At 47.1% G+C, this 16,597-nt stretch overlaps 2 protein-coding genes across 8 annotated transcripts; one reads left to right on the top strand and one right to left on the bottom strand.

Moving 5' to 3' along the window:
* Window positions 1–101: 101 nt before the first annotated feature.
* On the top strand, window positions 102–5,036 carry Ppox (protoporphyrinogen oxidase). Of its 3 annotated transcripts, XM_078027147.1 has the most exons (12): window positions 102–1,237; window positions 1,384–1,518; window positions 1,642–1,757; window positions 1,944–2,076; window positions 2,304–2,448; window positions 2,549–2,739; window positions 3,817–3,877; window positions 4,054–4,172; window positions 4,248–4,358; window positions 4,458–4,607; window positions 4,729–4,771; window positions 4,853–5,036. In XM_078027147.1, exons 1-12 carry the CDS (start codon window positions 1,151–1,153, stop codon window positions 4,993–4,995), a joined length of 1,434 nt encoding a protein of 477 aa, XP_077883273.1. In that variant the 5' UTR covers window positions 102–1,150; the 3' UTR covers window positions 4,996–5,036. The 3 variants fall into 3 exon arrangements, with proteins under 3 accessions (XP_077883273.1, XP_077883275.1, XP_077883274.1); XM_078027149.1 differs by lacking the exon at window positions 102–1,237 and having other exon boundaries at window positions 1,388–1,518; window positions 1,626–1,757; XM_078027148.1 differs by lacking the exons at window positions 102–1,237; window positions 1,384–1,518; window positions 1,944–2,076 and having other exon boundaries at window positions 1,631–1,757.
* A 92-nt stretch (window positions 5,037–5,128) lies between these two features.
* B4galt3 (beta-1,4-galactosyltransferase 3) lies at window positions 5,129–11,732 on the bottom strand. Of its 5 annotated transcripts, none has more exons than XM_013365974.4 (8): window positions 11,600–11,732; window positions 10,604–10,782; window positions 9,961–10,269; window positions 9,210–9,445; window positions 7,887–8,077; window positions 7,633–7,755; window positions 6,047–6,151; window positions 5,129–5,917 (listed from the first exon to the last, which is right to left on the bottom strand). In XM_013365974.4, the coding sequence occupies exons 3-8, from the start codon at window positions 10,220–10,222 to the stop codon at window positions 5,644–5,646; spliced, it is 1,191 nt and encodes a 396-aa protein (XP_013221428.1). In that variant the 5' UTR covers window positions 10,223–10,269; window positions 10,604–10,782; window positions 11,600–11,732; the 3' UTR covers window positions 5,129–5,643. The 5 variants fall into 5 exon arrangements, with proteins under 5 accessions (XP_013221428.1, XP_013221427.1, XP_013221431.2 ...); XM_013365973.4 differs by having other exon boundaries at window positions 9,961–10,235; XM_013365977.4 differs by having other exon boundaries at window positions 10,604–10,678; window positions 11,600–11,705.
* Window positions 11,733–16,597: the final 4,865 nt, after the last annotated feature.

Raw genomic sequence — 16,597 nt, 5'->3', positions numbered from 1 at the left:
CCAATTGAAATCTTCCTGGGACCCAGCTCCATATGTGAACAGGTGGGGCGCCCTCAGGGCGAAGGAGGAGGGGTCGGGAGTGGAGCACGACCGGGACGTGCGTGCCCAAGCAGTGAGGGTTTTGTATTGGAAGAAGGCGGCAGGCAAATCTTGAGATTCGTGAAGCTGCGGGGAAGCCTAAAACTGGTGCAGACACTGGGAAGACGGGTTTTGCCGAAGATGGGGGCTGCCCCTCGAGGGTGAGGCATTCAAGAACCCCTGTTGACAAACACTAGGTACGTTGCCGGGCGGCCCTAGCTCCCGTAGGCCTGGACTGTTGCTAACATCAAGGAGCTGTTTGTGGAGCAGTCTCCCCGCGGATTGGCCCCTAGTCTCCCCGTCTATTCTCTCTACAACCAAAGCTCCTGGGGCCAATCCCTCTAGGGTTCTCACTCTAGCTGGGCCTGGGAAGCCTCAGCTGTGGAATGCTATTTCCCGGATTCAGCACTCGCCATCTTAGCCCTAGGGAGGAAAGCGCCCAGCTACAACAGCTCCCTTCAACTTGGCACTGAACGGGTCAACCTCTAGTTCTATCCACAGAATCAACTCTGACAGCTGCTGTCGCTCCGCCTGTAACGTCACTGCCGGTTCAGTGTTTTCATTGGTGATTGTGATCCGGGGTCTTTCAGGACCCACCAATCCAGAAGCCGGGAAGAGAAGCTTCCCCGCATGCCGCCAGAATAGAGTGGACGCAGAGTCCGAAAGACCTAAAAGGGGTCGGGGGCGGGGTTAGCAGACCTCAAGTATTAGGTGTCTCCAGAGGCGTGGGAAGTAGAGCTCCTCAAAACTCCGGCATCCAGCCTGCCGACTCACCCCTGCGAGGGCAGATAGTGTGGGCGTGGCCCTTATCTCGCCCTGCGGAGCGCCGGCGGGGAGAGGTTTCCGTACCTCTGCCTCCTTCTACCTCATTTTCTCTTGTCCCTATCTAGTAGATGAACTCTGGCCCCTGGGCGAAGACCTCGCTTGTCCACCGACCCATCCGCGAGCTCTGCCTTAGTTTCTTCTAAATCAGTGGGTGGCCGAGGGTGGAACGTGGAATCAGCGGGGCTTCAGGAGCCCAGGTGCCTCCCAGTCTGTCTGTCAGTGTCGCCCCTTGTCTCCAAGCTTCCCAATGAGCCGGACTGTGGTCGTGCTGGGCGGAGGCATCAGCGGCTTGGCCGCCAGTTACCATTTGAGCCAAGCCCCACGTCCACCTAAGGTGAGTACTTCATCCGTGCCAGAGGTAGCCTCATTTAATGTTCTTTAATTTCCAACAAAAGCTGGGTGGATCCTGGCCGGTGGTGCGCCCAACCCCCACGCCCCGCGGCTTCAGATGGTACTGCAGTGGCTTCTTCTTGTCCCCAGGTAGTCTTGGTGGAGGGTAGCAAGCGTTTGGGAGGCTGGATCCGTTCAATCAGAGAGCCCGGTGGTGCGATTTTTGAACTTGGACCTCGGGGAATTCGGCCAGCCGGAGTTTTGGGAGCCCGCACTCTGCTCCTGGTGAGAGGCTTGTGGAATGTATAAGAAGAGGTTGCAGAGGCGGGGTTTTATTAAGGGGTTAGAGTTTGGTGGGCCAGACCCTTTGCTTAGTTTCTCCTCTTTCTGAGGATATGTGGAGAGCAGATTTCTGAGCTTGGCTTGGACTCAGAAGTGTTGCCTGTCCGGGGAGACCACCCAGCTGCCCAGAACAGGTTCCTGTATGTAGATGGTGCCCTGCACCCCCTGCCTTCTGGCCTCAGGTAACACCCCCACGTCTTTACTGCACATCCTTTTGCTTTGCCCCTTCCTCGCAGCCCTTCCATTTCTTCATCTCCATGTCTGTCAGCCCTTCCAGCAGAAAAGGGCCAAATGAATGGAAGTAAGCCCCTGGATCTGTGAAGATAATACAGGAGGCTTCCTCTTCACTATTGCCTTCCTCCACACAGGGGGCTACTCCGTCCTTCACCCCCCTTCTCCAAACCTCTGCTTTGGGCTGGGCTGAGGGAATTGACCAAGCCCCGGGGCAAAGAACCTGATGAGACTGTGCACAGTTTTGCCCACCGCCGTCTTGGACCTGAGGTGACACTGCTCAGAGGCCTCCAACCTCTCACTGCCTAAACCAGCTTCAGAATCCCCCCCCCACTCAGACCTACCCTAGGGGCTCTTTTGTGTCATTTGGGATGCCCTCTTCTTGTCATACTCCACTAATCTCCAAAACTCAAATCCTTCCCTACCAAGCAGGGGCAGTGGAAGCTTATTCACTGCAGCTTATTCCTTGGCCTCTCAGTCTCAGTCTTACTCTTAAGGTGGCATCTCTAGTCATGGACAGTCTCTGCCGTGGAGTGTTTGCAGGCAATAGCCGTGAGCTCAGCATCAGGTCCTGTTTTCCAAGTCTCTTCCAAGCTGAGCAGACCCATCGTTCAGTAATACTGGGGCTCCTGCTGGGAGCAGGTGAGGGGCAGATTGGTTCAAAGAGTGAAGATATTAAGGACTGCCAGAGTCAGGCAAGGGGTGTTAGTTTGGTGATTCTTTTCTGCTGCTTTTTCTTCAGGGAAGAGCCCACAGCCAGACTCAGCACTTATTCGCCAGGCCCGGGCTGAGCGCTGGAGCCAATGGTCACTCCGTGGAGGGATGGAGACGTTGCCCCAGACCCTTGACACCTACCTGACTAGTAGGGGAGTCAGTATTCTCAGAGGTCAGCCAGTATGTGGGCTCTCTCTCCAAGCAGAAGGGCACTGGAAGGTAGGGTAACTTTCAGCAGTGTAATAAACCTGTATCAATGTTTTTTGTTGTTGTTGTTGTTTTTAATATTTATTTAGTTTTTTGGCGGACACAACATCTTTCTTTGTATGTGGTGCTGAGGATCGAACCCAGGCCGCATGCATGTCAGGCGAGCATGCTACTGCTTGAGCCACATCCCCAGCCCCCTGTATCAATGTTTCCATCTTTAAGTAGTTTAGCCAGGCCAAGGCTGGTAGAATTGGAATTACTCTTTTCCTTGCCTTAGAAATTATTTAGAGTCAGGTCTGGGGGTACACACCTGTAATCCCAGTGACTTAGGAGACTGAAGCAGGAGGATCACAAGTTCAAAGCCAGCCTGGGCAACTTAGTGAGACCCTGTCTCAAAATAAAAAGGGCTGAGGATGAGGCTCAGTGGCAGAGCACCCCTGGGCTCAATCCCCAGAATTGGGGGAGAAAATAGTTATTTATTCATGGACTAGCCCAGATTCCTAGGGGCCTTATTTGTGGACCTTCCTCCGAGACCCCTTTGATGCAAGTCTGTGGATAGAAGTTGGAATTATAGGGCCTGGGGCTCAGCAGTAGTGCACTTGCCTGGCATGTGTGAGGCACTAGGTTCGATTCTCAGCACCACATACAAATACATAAATAAGATAAAGGTCTATCAACTATTAAAAATAATTTTTTAAAAAGTCTAAATGTTAAAAAAAAAAAAGAAGTTGTAGTGGTCAGAGAAGGGGGAATATAACTTAGTGGTAGAGCACTTGCCTAGCATAGGTGAGGCCTTGGGTTCGATCCCCAGCATTGCCAAACAAAAGTAGGAAGATAAATGGTCAGAGAATCAGAGATAAGGAAGGAACAACCCAGCTTCACCTAACATTCCAGAGCAGCCACACTGGCCTCTGGCCCACTTCCTAAGGTGAGCTTTATGCAGATGATGCAATCATTCAGTGTCTTCATCCTGAATTAGCATCCAGTCTTTCCTGCTACTAGGAAACTGAGAAGAGTACAGTAAAAATCTCACTTCATCCTTAAAGTTCTCATTATTGCTATGTCTCTCAAATGTTTTCATTTTCTCAGGTGTCTCTGGGGGATAGCAGTCTGGAAGCCGACCACATTATTAGTGCCATTCCAGCTTCAGGTAATGGAGTAGTCCTTTCCCTTTCCCCAACCAGCATGAAGCAATAACTGTTTCTTCCTGGGCCAGCAGGACCACATCATGCCCCTAAGCTGATCATCCCTATGAAGTCTAATCTCAAAGAGAGCTGACAAAATTGTAGTATGAATTTCTCCTGAATCAGGCCTGTTCTCCTCCAGCACTCAGCAAGCTGCTCCCTACAGAGGCAGCTCCTCTGGCTCAAGTCCTTAATAACATCACTGCTGTGTCTGTGGCTGTGGTGAACCTACAGTACCGAGGAGCTCGCCTGCCTGTCCAGGTATAGTATGGAGGGGGAAAAAAAGGTGTAGCCTCAGATGGAGTTTTTCCTTCTTATTTTTTTTTTTCCCTTCAGGGATTTGGACATTTAGTACCATCCTCAGAAGACCCAGGTGTCCTGGGAATCGTGTATGACTCAGTTGCTTTCCCTGAGCAGGATGGGAGCTCCCCTGGCCTCAGAGTAACTGTGAGAGCAGGACATGTTGTATAGTGGGCTTTCCAAAGGACTCTTTTTTGCCCCATTGTAGGCAAGGCCAAGCTGGTCAGTGCCATATTCCCTTCACAGGTAATGTTAGGAGGTTCCTGGTTACAGACGCTGGAGGCTAGTGGCTGTGTTTTATCTCAGGAGCTATTCCAGCAGCAGGCACAGGAAGCAGTTGCCACACAATTAGGACTGAAGGAGCCACCAAGTCACTGTTTGGTCCATCTACACAAGGTGAGTTGGGGTAAATCCCTATTGTAGACCTTGCATACAAGGTATATTTGTTACTGTAAGTCAACCAAGGCCTGGAAAATCAATAATAAACTTTATCCTGTATCCCCTTTCCTCTTCCCAGAACTGCATTCCTCAGTATACACTAGGCCACTGGCAAAAACTGGGTAAGGTGGGAAAGCAGCTGGGCTGAGGGCTGAGGAAATGAGACCTGTAGCCACAAAATTCCTTTTATTCTTTCCTTCTAGAGTCAGCTATGAAATTCCTGGCTGCTCAAAGGTTGCCCTTGACTCTGGCTGGAGCCTCCTACGAGGGGGTTGCAGTCAATGACTGTATAGAGAGTGGGCGCCAGGCAGCAATCAGTGTCTTGGGCCCAGAATCTAACAGCTGATCCTCAGCTCCCACTCATGAAATAAAAGTTACTGGATCTTAGCATGGTATGGCTATTCTGGCATCTATGGTCTTGAGGGTAGAGGGGGTTCAAGGAGACGTAAAGTGTGCCTGGGATGCAGAAAGCAGGAGCAGAAGCGAGACAAAGTCCTTTATTAGAAAATATATCAAAATCCCAGCCCCCTGAGCCAGGACCAGAAAAGGGAGCTACTCCAGCACTGGCAGAAAGTGCCCAGGGAGGGGCTTCCTTCACCAAACAGCTTCCTGGGAACCATAAATAGAATAAATATTCACAGAGGTCCCAGGAGAAGCCAGATCACTCTTGGAAGAGAGTGGTCTCCATGGAAGAGGAAGGGACTTGGGGTCCAGCCCTGCTCCTACCCCAGAGGCAGGGGACTCCCAGGAGTTGTCACATAAAAGTATGACATCAAGGATTCACAGTCATAAGCCCTGGCAGGTGACCCTAGAAAGAGGGACCTCCAGGTCTAGAGGAGCCCAGCTCCATTCTAGCAGTGAGGAAGGCCCCTGCCCCCCAACATAGCACTAGAGTTCAATTCCCCCACATCCCTCTAAGAGCAGTGAGGAGCTGAGGGTAGGGAGAATACAACCCTTCTGATTCAGTTTCATGATTAAGGTGGGCAAGGAGGAGTCAGTGTGGACCACGGCGGGCTGTGTGGTTGGCAGTAGGCAGAGGGCCAGGCCTAACTGGGGGCCGGCGCTGCAGCATCTCTTGACGGAAGGCCTGGGAAGAACCAGGTGGGTAGCGGGGACCAGGAGGAGCCCGGGGACCCCGAGGATCAGTCCCAATGTCTGCTGTGACGTTGGTATAGAGAGGACCCAGTTCTCGAGCCAGCAGTCGGTATGTCAGTGAGTTCATCCCATCTTGAGTCCAGGAGTTTTGAGTACGGACCAGGAGGTCAAATCTAAGGGTTAGAGGTTGGATACTAAGACCCAGAAAGGAACAACCAGGAATCTAGGGACCTTTGGTCCTGGCTAGGAGTATGTAACCTTGAGAATTTAGTAACAATTACCAGGTAGTTTTCCCTTCCTACCTGTGGGGATTTTCCTCGTTGCCCTTATCTCCTCGATGCTTTACCATCTTATAGTGTCCCACAGATGTGGGGGGCCGAGAGATCTTCATCCCAGCCAGGCGCACCCTATGGGGAAAGTGAGGGGATCTTGGAGGATCCAGAATGAAAACAAGCTGCTGATAGGTAAACAAGAAAAGCAAAGCAAGGAAGGGACTGCATGATTCTATACACAAGGAACAATTATTACCAGTAAGGATTATAAAAAGTGCCTAAGTATGAGAAGGTAGGAGAAAATCAAACAGCAAAAAAGGAAATACTTGAAGAGAATGTAAAGGCTGAATGTATCCAAATCCTTAGGGCCCAGTGCCAGGCACCCTGGGCCTTTAAACAATTGGCAAAGGTAGTTCTGCCCTCCTACCTTTGTTTCCTAAGTAGCTCCTAGGAGCTGCCTTTGCAGTCTGGGAAGGACAAGGAAAGAAACCATTTTGTTGAGATGATATGATTGGGTATTGCAGACCCCAAACCTTTTTTCTTTCTTTCTTTCTTTTTTTTTTTTTTTTTTTTTTGGTATTAGGAATAGAACCCTAGGCCTTGCACATGCTAAGCACATATGCTCTCCCCCCGAGCTACATCCCCAGCCCAGCAATTCTTATTTAGAATAGTGACTCAACTCCTCTCCCTCTGCTACCATGTGTTTTAAAAAAAAAAAAAAAAAAAAAAGCAGAACCAGGTAATCAGGATCTTAAGTTCCAGTTCTGACACAGAAGCAAAGGTGAAGATGGCCTGTGAAGGAACTGAAAGAATAACAGACATTTAGAATTTGTCGGGTGCTTTACACATAGAATTCACATAAAGGGCCGAGTATGGTGGTGCACGCTGTCGGGAGGCTGAGACAGGAGGATTATGCGGGGATCTTGGAGGATCCAGAATGAAAACAAGCTGCTGATAGGTAAACAGCCAGCCTTAGCAGAAGCAAGGTGCTAAGCAACTCAGTGAGACCCTGTCTCTAAATAAAATACAAAATAGGGCTGGGGATGTGGCTCAGTGGCTGAGTGCCCCTGAGTTCAATCCCCAGTACCAAAAAAAAGAATTCACGTAAAGATGTGATTCCAGCCAGGCACTGTGGCACACACCTGTAATCCCAGCAACTCAGGAGGCTGAGGCAGGAGGACCACAAGTTCAAAGCCAGACTCATAACTTAGCAAAGCCCTAAACAACTAAGTGAGACCCTGTCTCCAATTTAAAAAAAAAAAAAAAAGGTCTTGTGTCAGTGGTTAAGTGCTTCTGGGTTCCATCTCTGGTACCAAAAATAAATAAATAAATAAGGCAAGACTAAACCATCTGTAGGCCCATTTCCAGCTCTGGAATTCCATGATAATATTTCCTACTGATATTTTCTCCTCTCAGGAATATAACTAACCAGATCTAGAAAACTGAAAGATAGAATGGGCAGTAGTATGCAAAGCCTTATGTAGGTATACTGAAAAGCAAAGGGAAAGGAATAGATTTAGTGCAGGACCAGGGAGCTAAAGTTTGGCATTGAAAGGCTATGTTCATAGGTGGTCTTACAGGATGGGGTGAGGAGGGAAGTGGTGCATAAATCTGACCTGGTAGCTATGTCGTCATCCTCACCACCCCAGCCCCAGTATTCATTTGGGAAGCCATTCATCTTCAGGTACTGGTCAGGAGTGAGGGCTGAGACTCCTCCGAAGTACTGGGGGTACGGGAGGCTAGGGAGAAAAAGATCCTTGCATTCGACAGGTCTTCTGGGAAGATATCCCTACCCACAATTCCCTTAGCTGTCCTCTTTTCTTTGGATGGTTCCATTTCCTGCTTCCCAGCATTCTTCTATGTCCTTTACCTGTATCCAAACTTGTTCATGGCAACAGCAACATGGCGGGGTCCTCGAGGGTCACACACATAGAGATTGTGGTCATTTTCTGGCAGGAGGTCCACATCATGCAAGAACAGGCAGTCCCACTCTTCATCACGCAGTGCTTCCCGCACCCCAACATTGAGCAGTTTTGCCCTGTTAAATGTTCCATTTCCAGCCTGGAAGATAATAGAAGGGAATCAGGCTATTTCTGTAAGTAACATGAAGAAGAGGGGCTTGAGCAAAAAAGGAAAATCAAAGTAAGATACCAAACAAGGAGAAAGAAGGGAAAGGCAAACTATCTTTTTCATTTAGTCAATTCAACAATTTTTTCTTGCATTCAGTATGTGCCTGACATTTAGTTGCTGCTATTTAGCATTTCATCCTGACAACCAATAGCAAGATGGAACAGGTGGCATATTAGTAATCTATTGCTCTTTGCCTCCAGGTTCTACCCAAGGATTCCACTCCACATTTTAGAGGGTTAAGAATCTTGCTCAGGGGGCTGGGGATGTGGCTCAAGCGGTAGCGCGCTCGCCTGGTATGCATGCGGCCCGGGTTCGATCCTCAGCACCACATACAAACAACGATGTTGTGTCCACTGAAAACTAAAAAAATAAATATTAAAAAATTCTCTCTCTCTCCCCCTCTGTCACTCTCTCTTTTAAAAAAAAAAAAAAAAAAAGAATCTTGCTCAGGGCTGGGGACATGGCTCAAGTGGTAATGCGCTTGCCACTCGGGGCGCTGGGTTCGATCCTCAGCACCACATAAAAATAAAATAAAGATGTTGTATCCACCAAAAACTGAAAAATAAATATTTAAAAAAATTCTCTTTCTCTTAAAAAAAAGAATCTTGCTCAAGGTCACCCACATAACAATGGCAGAACTAGAATTTTAGCTCAGATCTGCCCAATTTCAAATCTGCACAAGCCACTCAACAAAGAAAAAATCATAGGAGGGTACAAGACAATAGGAGTATCGTAATCAGAATAATAAGAAGTATGAGGGGCTGGGTCTGTAGCCCAGTGGCAGAGCGCTTGCCTAGCACAGGTGAGGCACTGGATTCGATTCTTAGCATCACATTAAAATAAACAAAATAAAGACATTCTGTCCATCTATATCTACCAAAAGAAAAAAAAAGAAAAAATTTAAAAAAGAATAAGAAGTATGGGACTAAGTTTAGAAGAGAAAGGTTAGGTTCTTCTCCACATTCCAGTCTTCCCTTTTAAAATTATTCCAGGTAAGAGTGGAGTGGCATTTACTGAAGGCTTCCTTACTTGAAGGAAAGAGTAACACAGAGATTGGAGATACCTGGTGGATGACATAGATTCCATAAGCAAGCTGCTGGCGTTGCAGGAAGGGGTGCAGGTGGTAGAGCAGCAGGCGTAGGTGGTGCTCCCGGGCACGATGGGGCACAATGATGGCTGTCCGGGAGCGGGGCTCACACCCTGCTGGGCGGTACCTGCCTCCAGGTTCTACCCGAGGATTCCGCTCCACAATCTCTGCTATCGATGGTACTGGGCTAAAGGACACCGACACGGGGCCCACTGTTGGGAGGGAATGTCACATTAAGGAATTAGAGGGGCAGGGAGAAGAAAATGAGCATCAGGGCCTGGGAATACCTCTGGATCTGGCAATCTGGTTCTGGGCTCAATTCTCCCCCAGGCTCACTCAGAAATCTCACAAGCCTTGGATTTCCCCTCATCTACAAAATCTGGAAGGTATTTACCTACCTTCTTTGTAGGGCTCTATAACTTTCTCCTGCCCCACGGGGTTTGAAGTTAGAGTTGGGGATGAGAGAGAACAGGAACTTCTAACCAACTAATTAAACCAGGACTCAACTTCATCTAGCCTGAGGCTGGGAGAACCCATAAATGGGAAGGCAGTGAACCAGTGGCCCAATCCAAGAACATGGTCCAAACTCTGACTTTAGAGTAGACTCTATCTCAACCTCAGCCCACCTTCAAAATAATCTGTTCTAAGTCCCACTCCATACCTGCCCAAGGCTCCCTGCCCCTACACACTGTCCTTTCCTTCACCTCCTCCTTCCCTTTGCACTCACCTAAGAGAGGAGATCTTTCAGGACAGTAGGGTAGGCCTTGAGGAGCTGAAGGACCCCCTGGAGCTACAGGGGCCCCAGGCAGATGACTGAGGTTACTGTAGACATCTCGGGGGTGAGAATAGTCAAAAGTAGGCCCCTGGTCCCGGCCAAATAGGGCACTAAGGCTCCGGAAGCCCCCTAGTGACAAGTACATCATGACGGCCAGCTGGGAACCCACAAGCAGGGCCAGTGTGCAGGGCCGCTCCAGCAGCCTCCGCAACATCCTGAGGTGAGGTCTGGGGAAGAAGAAAGAGGAGTTCTGGGAGTAGGCTAGAAAAGAGCAAGCCAGCAAGGAGATCATTGAGAGAAGAGGAATGAAGGTGATGTCAGGAACAAAAAAGAAAAGCAGAGAACAGAGTTATAGGAAGGGGCACACAAGTGTATGGTCACACAAGGAAAAGAAATAGAATGTAACCGTCAACAGCCCCCACCACCTGTCACTTCCAGCCCAAGTTTCACTCTTGTCCACCTCCCCTCGAACCACTCCTACCATCTACTTTCAGTTCCCACCTCCAAGAATGTTTACATCATTCAAGTCCCATGTCCACTTCAGAAGAGTCTCTAGAGAACCCTTCTAATTTTAGAGAGCAATAGAGAGACTCACCTAGATTCAAATTGTCTTCCTCCAGATCATGGGGGCTCCAGGGGGTCCCAGAGGGGCAGAGATGTGAGGCATTATCTAAAATTGGAAATGTCACAGAGGACAGAGAAAGGCTCCATCTAGCACTCCAACAGCGAATATGGGACCAACTGGAACAGAAGTGATCAAGAATAGCCAGCCACCTGCATGGGCAAAGATCAGGTAAAGCACGTTTCCCATCAGGGGAAGTGAGGGAAAGTGGTTGGAAATGCCAGGTCTCTGGCCTTTCTCTCAGGCTACTGTGGAATTACAGTGTGATAGTGTCAGAGTTGTACTTCACTCCCTACCCCACCACACCAGCACGGACTAGTTTGGGGAGTGGGGACAGGGAAATAAATGAAGACACTGTTTTATCCCAAACCAAAAACCCGTTTAAGAAGGGAGACCGTCATGACAGAACTGTCAAAAACCCGTTTAAAGAGGCGAGACAGTAGAGACTGTGGAGTGGCCTCGGGAGAGCCCAGGACGAGGATAGAAATAGGTTCCTTCCGTTTTCATGTGCCAGGGAGCTAGCTCCGCAGGTTCAGGGAGAATGACCACCTGGGAGCTGCAAGCAAACATCCCTGGAGCGCGGCGGGGTGCACCGCGCGGATGGCATCCTTTACCTTTTCCGCCTTTCCCCAGCCCCAACAGAGGTGGAGAGCAGGGTGACTGCTGAAGTGCGGAGACAGGGAGGGCTGAAGCAGAGACTGTCGGGGTACCTAGGCGGGCTCACCTGGAGGGGCGTGGCCGGCTTTCTGCCTGGGGTTAAAACCCTGTCTTTTCCGAGCACGCCCACCCCATCCCAAGCTCCTCTTGCTTTTGCCCTACCGTGCAAAATGAGCCCACCCGGTCCCCGACCACAATTCCCTCTGGAACCTTGTCCCTAGCTTGTTTCCATCCCTTACCCCAAACTTCACCCTCCCTTCCGACCGAACCTTTCTCCGAGGCCTCTGTCTCCACGTTCCCTAGCCCACATACCTGGTCTTCTGTCTACCTCGTCACCGCCACCCAGACAGCCGGGCGGGCATCTCTGCCGCCATCTTGGAAGCGGGCGCTGCGGGGCGGAGCCTCGCGTCATGGGGCGGGGCCGCCGGGCGAAGCGCAGGGTTCCAGCGGCGCGCAGCCTGGAGGCGTCTGCCGGAGTGCAGCGAGGGCGGGCGAGGGTGGGTTTCTTGCTCGTGGAGAGAACCGAAGGATCCTACACCTCGCGGAGTGAGCAGGAGGATCTCAACTCGAACTCGCAGTCTTCTATTGGGATTCCATTTCCCACCTCTCAGATTTGTAAAGACAGTAGCTCAACCCCTTCGTCTTTCATAGAGCCCAAAGGGACTGTCTTAGAGGCCGGAGGGACTGTTTCTGGTGCAGTGACCTCACTATCCCCCGAGGGGGGTGGGAGTGGGGGGGTAGGCTGAGCGCCTTTCCCAGTTGTCGATGACACCTCTTGCGGCGTCGGGCCACTTAGTATCAAAATTGTTTCTCGCTCAGGCTTTAATGTTGCAGACTCCTGCAGCGCATTTTGTATCTCCGTGGTATCTGCAGGCCTTGAAATAAAAGCAGTGAATAAAACACTGAGTGTGGAAGAAAAGGCAGAGCCGGTTTTAATGTAAAAATATGTTTAGGTATTATAGTAAAATGGACGCTACATTGATAATGCAATATGTTATTCTTTTGGTTTCTAATGGTAAGGGACTTGAAATTACTCAGTGTCTACCTCAAAAAGCTGATGGTGTCTTGTGCACGTGTGGCAGGGAGGAAGGGATATAAACAGTATAGTGTGATAAATATGATATCCCAGAAATGGCAACTCATTCATACGTGGAGATTCCGGAAAGGCTTTCCAGAAATAGTGATGGCTAATGGGAAACCTGAAGACCTTGTGTATAGTATATTCTGCTTTATATGATTCTGTTTTCACGGGCATTAATTATACAATTTAGTATAAGAACCTAATCTGTATGCAAAGACCATCCTGTCTGGTAGAGATTCTGTTAATCTCCTACTCCTCACTTATGGAAAAAAAGCAACTTTTGCCCCCACTTTCTTATTTATTTTTGTTTTCCTGATCTGTAAATGTGTCTGTTCTCTAGATTTTCTCTTGTAACGATTAGAACATTTGCCACTTCTTTTGTGATATAAACAATAAGCTCATTTTTACATGGAAATCAAAAGACTGTCTCCTTAACCAAACTTTAAACCTTTCTTCTGAGCCGTTTTTTTTTTTTTTAATGAGGTCATATTCCTGAGTCCCTTTTGGGCCTAGGTAGCCAGTTTTAGCAAGAATCCTGCCAAGACAGATAAGAGAGCACTGGATATCTGACAACCCTCAACTACCTTCTGTAAAAATCCTGTTATCAGTTTATCTAGAATTCCCCTATCCTTGATGTAATTTTGCTTCCATCCACTGACCTTCTCATTTTGCCTATAAATCCCCACTTGTCCGTGCTGTATTAGGATTTTGGCCTGATACCTCTATCTCTCTCTCTCTCTTCCCCTTTCTCCCTCTCTCCCTTATTGTGATAGTCTTTTTTACCTCCCGACAACCCTAAATAGTCTTCTGCTCTATTTTAGCAAGTGTCAGGGTAATTTTTTTCTTTAACAATATAAAAATTAGGGCTGGGGATGTGGCTCAAGCGGTAGCGCGCTCGCCTGGCATGCGTGCGGCCCGGCTTCAATCCTCAGCACCACATACAAACAACAATGTTGTGTCCGCCGAGAAATGGAAAATAAATATTAAAAAATTCTCTCTCTCTCTCTCAAAAAAAAAAAAACCCAGTATAAAAGTTAAAAATATATTATTTTTAAGATTGGGGAATTGAACTCGGATGTTCTACATCTGAACACTGGACCCCAATCACTTTAATTTACAACTTTTTTGTTGTTGTTGTTGTTTAAGGTACCAGGGATTGAACAAACTCGGGCGCTTAACCACTGAGCTACATCCTCAGCCCTTTTTATTTTTGAGACAAGGCCTTACTAAATTGCTTAGACTGACTTTGAATTTGCAGTCCTTCTGCTGCAGCCTCCCAATCTGCTTGTATTCCAAGTGTGTGTCCTGCACCTGGGTACAACTTTTAATGTACAATATGAAATCTGTAATTTCTTGAAATTTTCACTTACTCTTGATAAGAGTTGAGTCTATACTTTCAACCTTCATCATCAGGAGGGATGCCTAATTCTTCATCTGTCCACTGGGAAGGATCTGGATATGTAAAATGACCCAGCACAGCATCTGAGTCATACCAAAAGTGCTAGAGAATCCAGAAGCAATGGTCATACTGGAGACCTCACCTGGATCACCTAGGATCTGGTCAGCTGGGGAAACTGCCTATGCCAGCGCTCAATATGTACAGCACCACCAGCATGATTTAAAAAAGAAAAGAAGAAAAGTTCAAGTTTAAAAGACTTTGGGGGCTGAGGATGTAACTCAGTGGTAGACCTTGATGTACAAAACCATGAGTTCAATTCCCAGGAAAAAAAAAAAAAAAGCATTTGGGTTGGATGAAGTTACCTTTGAGAACTTTTAGAGGCAAACAGAACTCAGTAACTGATTGACTTTGCCAAGTCCTGAAGTTAGAAGACTCCAAGATGACTCCTGGATTTTTAACTTGAACCAAAGGGTGGATAATGAATGAGGGTTTTTGTTTGTGCTAGGGAGCAAACCCAAGGACTTACATGCTGGGCAAGTACGCTACCACTGAGTTGCATTCCTAGTTCTGTGGTGTCATTTAATGAGCAAAACTTAGGGGGAACATATTTGGGGAAAGGGCAAAGATGATGAATTTTGGACTTAACAAGTTCGAGGTGACTATAAAGGGTGAAAATGAAATAATGCTGGATTTGAATACAACACCAGCTTTGAAATACTTTGGTGGTATGACTAAACAATATCCTCTCTAGGTTTCATTTGTAAAATAAACTTTTTTTTTCCTTAGTTGTAGATAGGCACAATACCTTTTATTTTATGAATTTATTTTTATGTGGTGCTGAGGATCGAACATAGGGTCTCGCACATACTATTCGAATGCTCTACTACTGAGCTACAACCCCAGCCCAAAATAAACTCTATCTTAAGAGATTTGGGTATAATAGAACCATGGAAAAGTGCCAGCAAGCAGCAGATATTTAACGCATCTGAAATTTGAGCACAAAATTGGAGCCAAGTAAAAGCCCTGATTTTTTTAAAGGAGCTCACTATAGCAGAAAGGACAGACTTACACAGCTCTCTGAAGTGTGGTTCTCTCAGAGGATCCTTTTCTGAGCCTCTGCCCCACCTTGGTGTTTTGTTCTTGTGCTTTCTATCTCCCTCTGTATCTGTCTTCTCAAAAGCCTTCACCCTAGCCACACCCTGAACTTAGTCATCATCTATAACTTCTACATTTCTGAAAACTCAAGTTGGAATATGTTGGTTTCCACCACAACATCCTGTCTTTCTATATTCTGATTAAACCCTTGGCCCCCTAGTGGTCCAGTCATGATACTTAACACAGAAGAAACATTTTAGAAATCAAACTAATAATAAGCTGTAAACTTATTTATACTGGGTATGGCACACACCTGTAATCTGAGTGACTAAGAAGGATGGTGAGTTCAAAGCCAGCCTCAGCAATTTAGTGAGGACCTAAGCAACTCAGCAAAACCATTTCTCTAAATAAAATTTAAAAGGGGCTGGGGATGTGGCTCAGTGGTTAAGCACCCCCTGGGTCAGTAAGTAAGTAAGTAAGTAAGTAAGTAAATAAATAAATAAATAAACTACTAAAATTATTTAAATCTTGATTTCCTTTTTCAAATAAACATTACAGGCAGGGGGAGGGGTGGAGTGGGAGCATATTCCAAGTATAGTCCAGTGACACTTAAATCATTTCTCCTATTCAACATTTTTCACCTGGATAAGCTTTTCCCCAAACCTATCTCTTCCACCCTCACTCAGTCCCACACAATTTTTATCTTCCAGCTTCATGTCTGGAAGATAAAAAACTTATTATAAAAACGTATTTCACTTTGGTTTTGCATAACAGAAAGGCTCTGGAGCTGACCTAGCAAACAAAAATTCTTTCTCCCCATCCTCTATCCTATGGGACTCCATGGGGGTTCTTGCAACCTTACAGCTTATTCTGGAAAGAGAGGCAGAAATGGCTTCCAGGAACACAACTGTGGCCCTATTCTGTGCTGGGTGCCCCTCCTCTAACACATCACCCATAGACAGGTCTGGAACTTTTGCCCTACCTGTCTCAGCCACAGATTGATTGTTTATAGTACTAAGGATTTAGCCCAAGGGCACTCTACTACCGAGCTACATTCCCAGCCCTGTTTTTAAATTTGTATTTCAAGACAAGAGTCCCATTAAGTTGCCTAGGCTGACCTTAAACTTGGGATCCCCTGCCTCCAGCCTCCAAAGTCATTGGGATTACATTTGTGTATGTTTACTCATTTTGTGAACTCTCTGAGGATGGGGACCATGTTTTCTTTTTAATGTCCCCTGAAAGTTGCCCAGAACTTTTGGCAAAAATTCTACAAAAAGCCTATTTTAGATCAGATCTAGACAGTTCATCGGTATTTTCTCATGCTAATGCAGGATTGGAAGGGAGGACAGGGGGGAAAAAAAGATTCAAGGGAAAGAGAATCAGCATGTATTGATCACTACTAGAAGCCAAATGCATTGATTGCTGAGCATTTACATTGTTCAACCTCTCCATAAGGCAGGTAGAAGCATACCCATTATACAAATAAGGAGAGCAAGGTTCACGGAGATCAAGTGACTCAAGATCACATCAGTACATATCAGTAGCAAGGTTTGGATTCAGCTTGACTCCAAAATTCTGTCTTTTCCAAATGCTGTGAGAGCATGATTACAACGGTTTACAATCCAATGGTTTATTTATTGAAGAAACAAATGGGATGAACAATTAAGTCAATCCATATATTTTACTTTCCAGGGCAGTTTTAAAAAGATTTTCAGCCCTCTAATGCTCATTTGTA

This window comes from Ictidomys tridecemlineatus, chromosome 11 (genome assembly GCF_052094955.1).
Source record: "Ictidomys tridecemlineatus isolate mIctTri1 chromosome 11, mIctTri1.hap1, whole genome shotgun sequence".
NCBI lineage: Eukaryota > Metazoa > Chordata > Mammalia > Rodentia > Sciuridae > Ictidomys > Ictidomys tridecemlineatus.
Note: the sequence above shows the minus strand (reverse complement) of the source record. Positions and strands in the feature narration are given on the sequence as shown.

Coding starts and splice junctions, on each gene's coding strand:
- Ppox (XM_078027147.1), top strand. CDS start 1,151: ATGAGCCGGACTGTGGTCGTGCTGGGCGGAGGCATCAGCGGCTTGGCC. Junction 1,758..1,943: donor CCCCTGCCTTCTGGCCTCAG/GTAACACCCCCA, acceptor TCCTCCACACAG/GGGGCTACTCCGTCCTTCAC. Junction 2,077..2,303: donor ACCGCCGTCTTGGACCTGAG/GTGACACTGCTC, acceptor CTTACTCTTAAG/GTGGCATCTCTAGTCATGGA.
- B4galt3 (XM_013365977.4), bottom strand. CDS start 11,699: ATGACGCGAGGCTCCGCCCCGCAGCGCCCGCTTCCAAGATGGCGGCAG. Junction 10,270..10,603: donor GGAAGACAATTTGAATCTAG/GTGAGTCTCTCT, acceptor GCTCTTTTCTAG/CCTACTCCCAGAACTCCTCT. Junction 7,756..7,886: donor ATGAACAAGTTTGGATACAG/GTAAAGGACATA, acceptor TTTTCTCCCTAG/CCTCCCGTACCCCCAGTACT.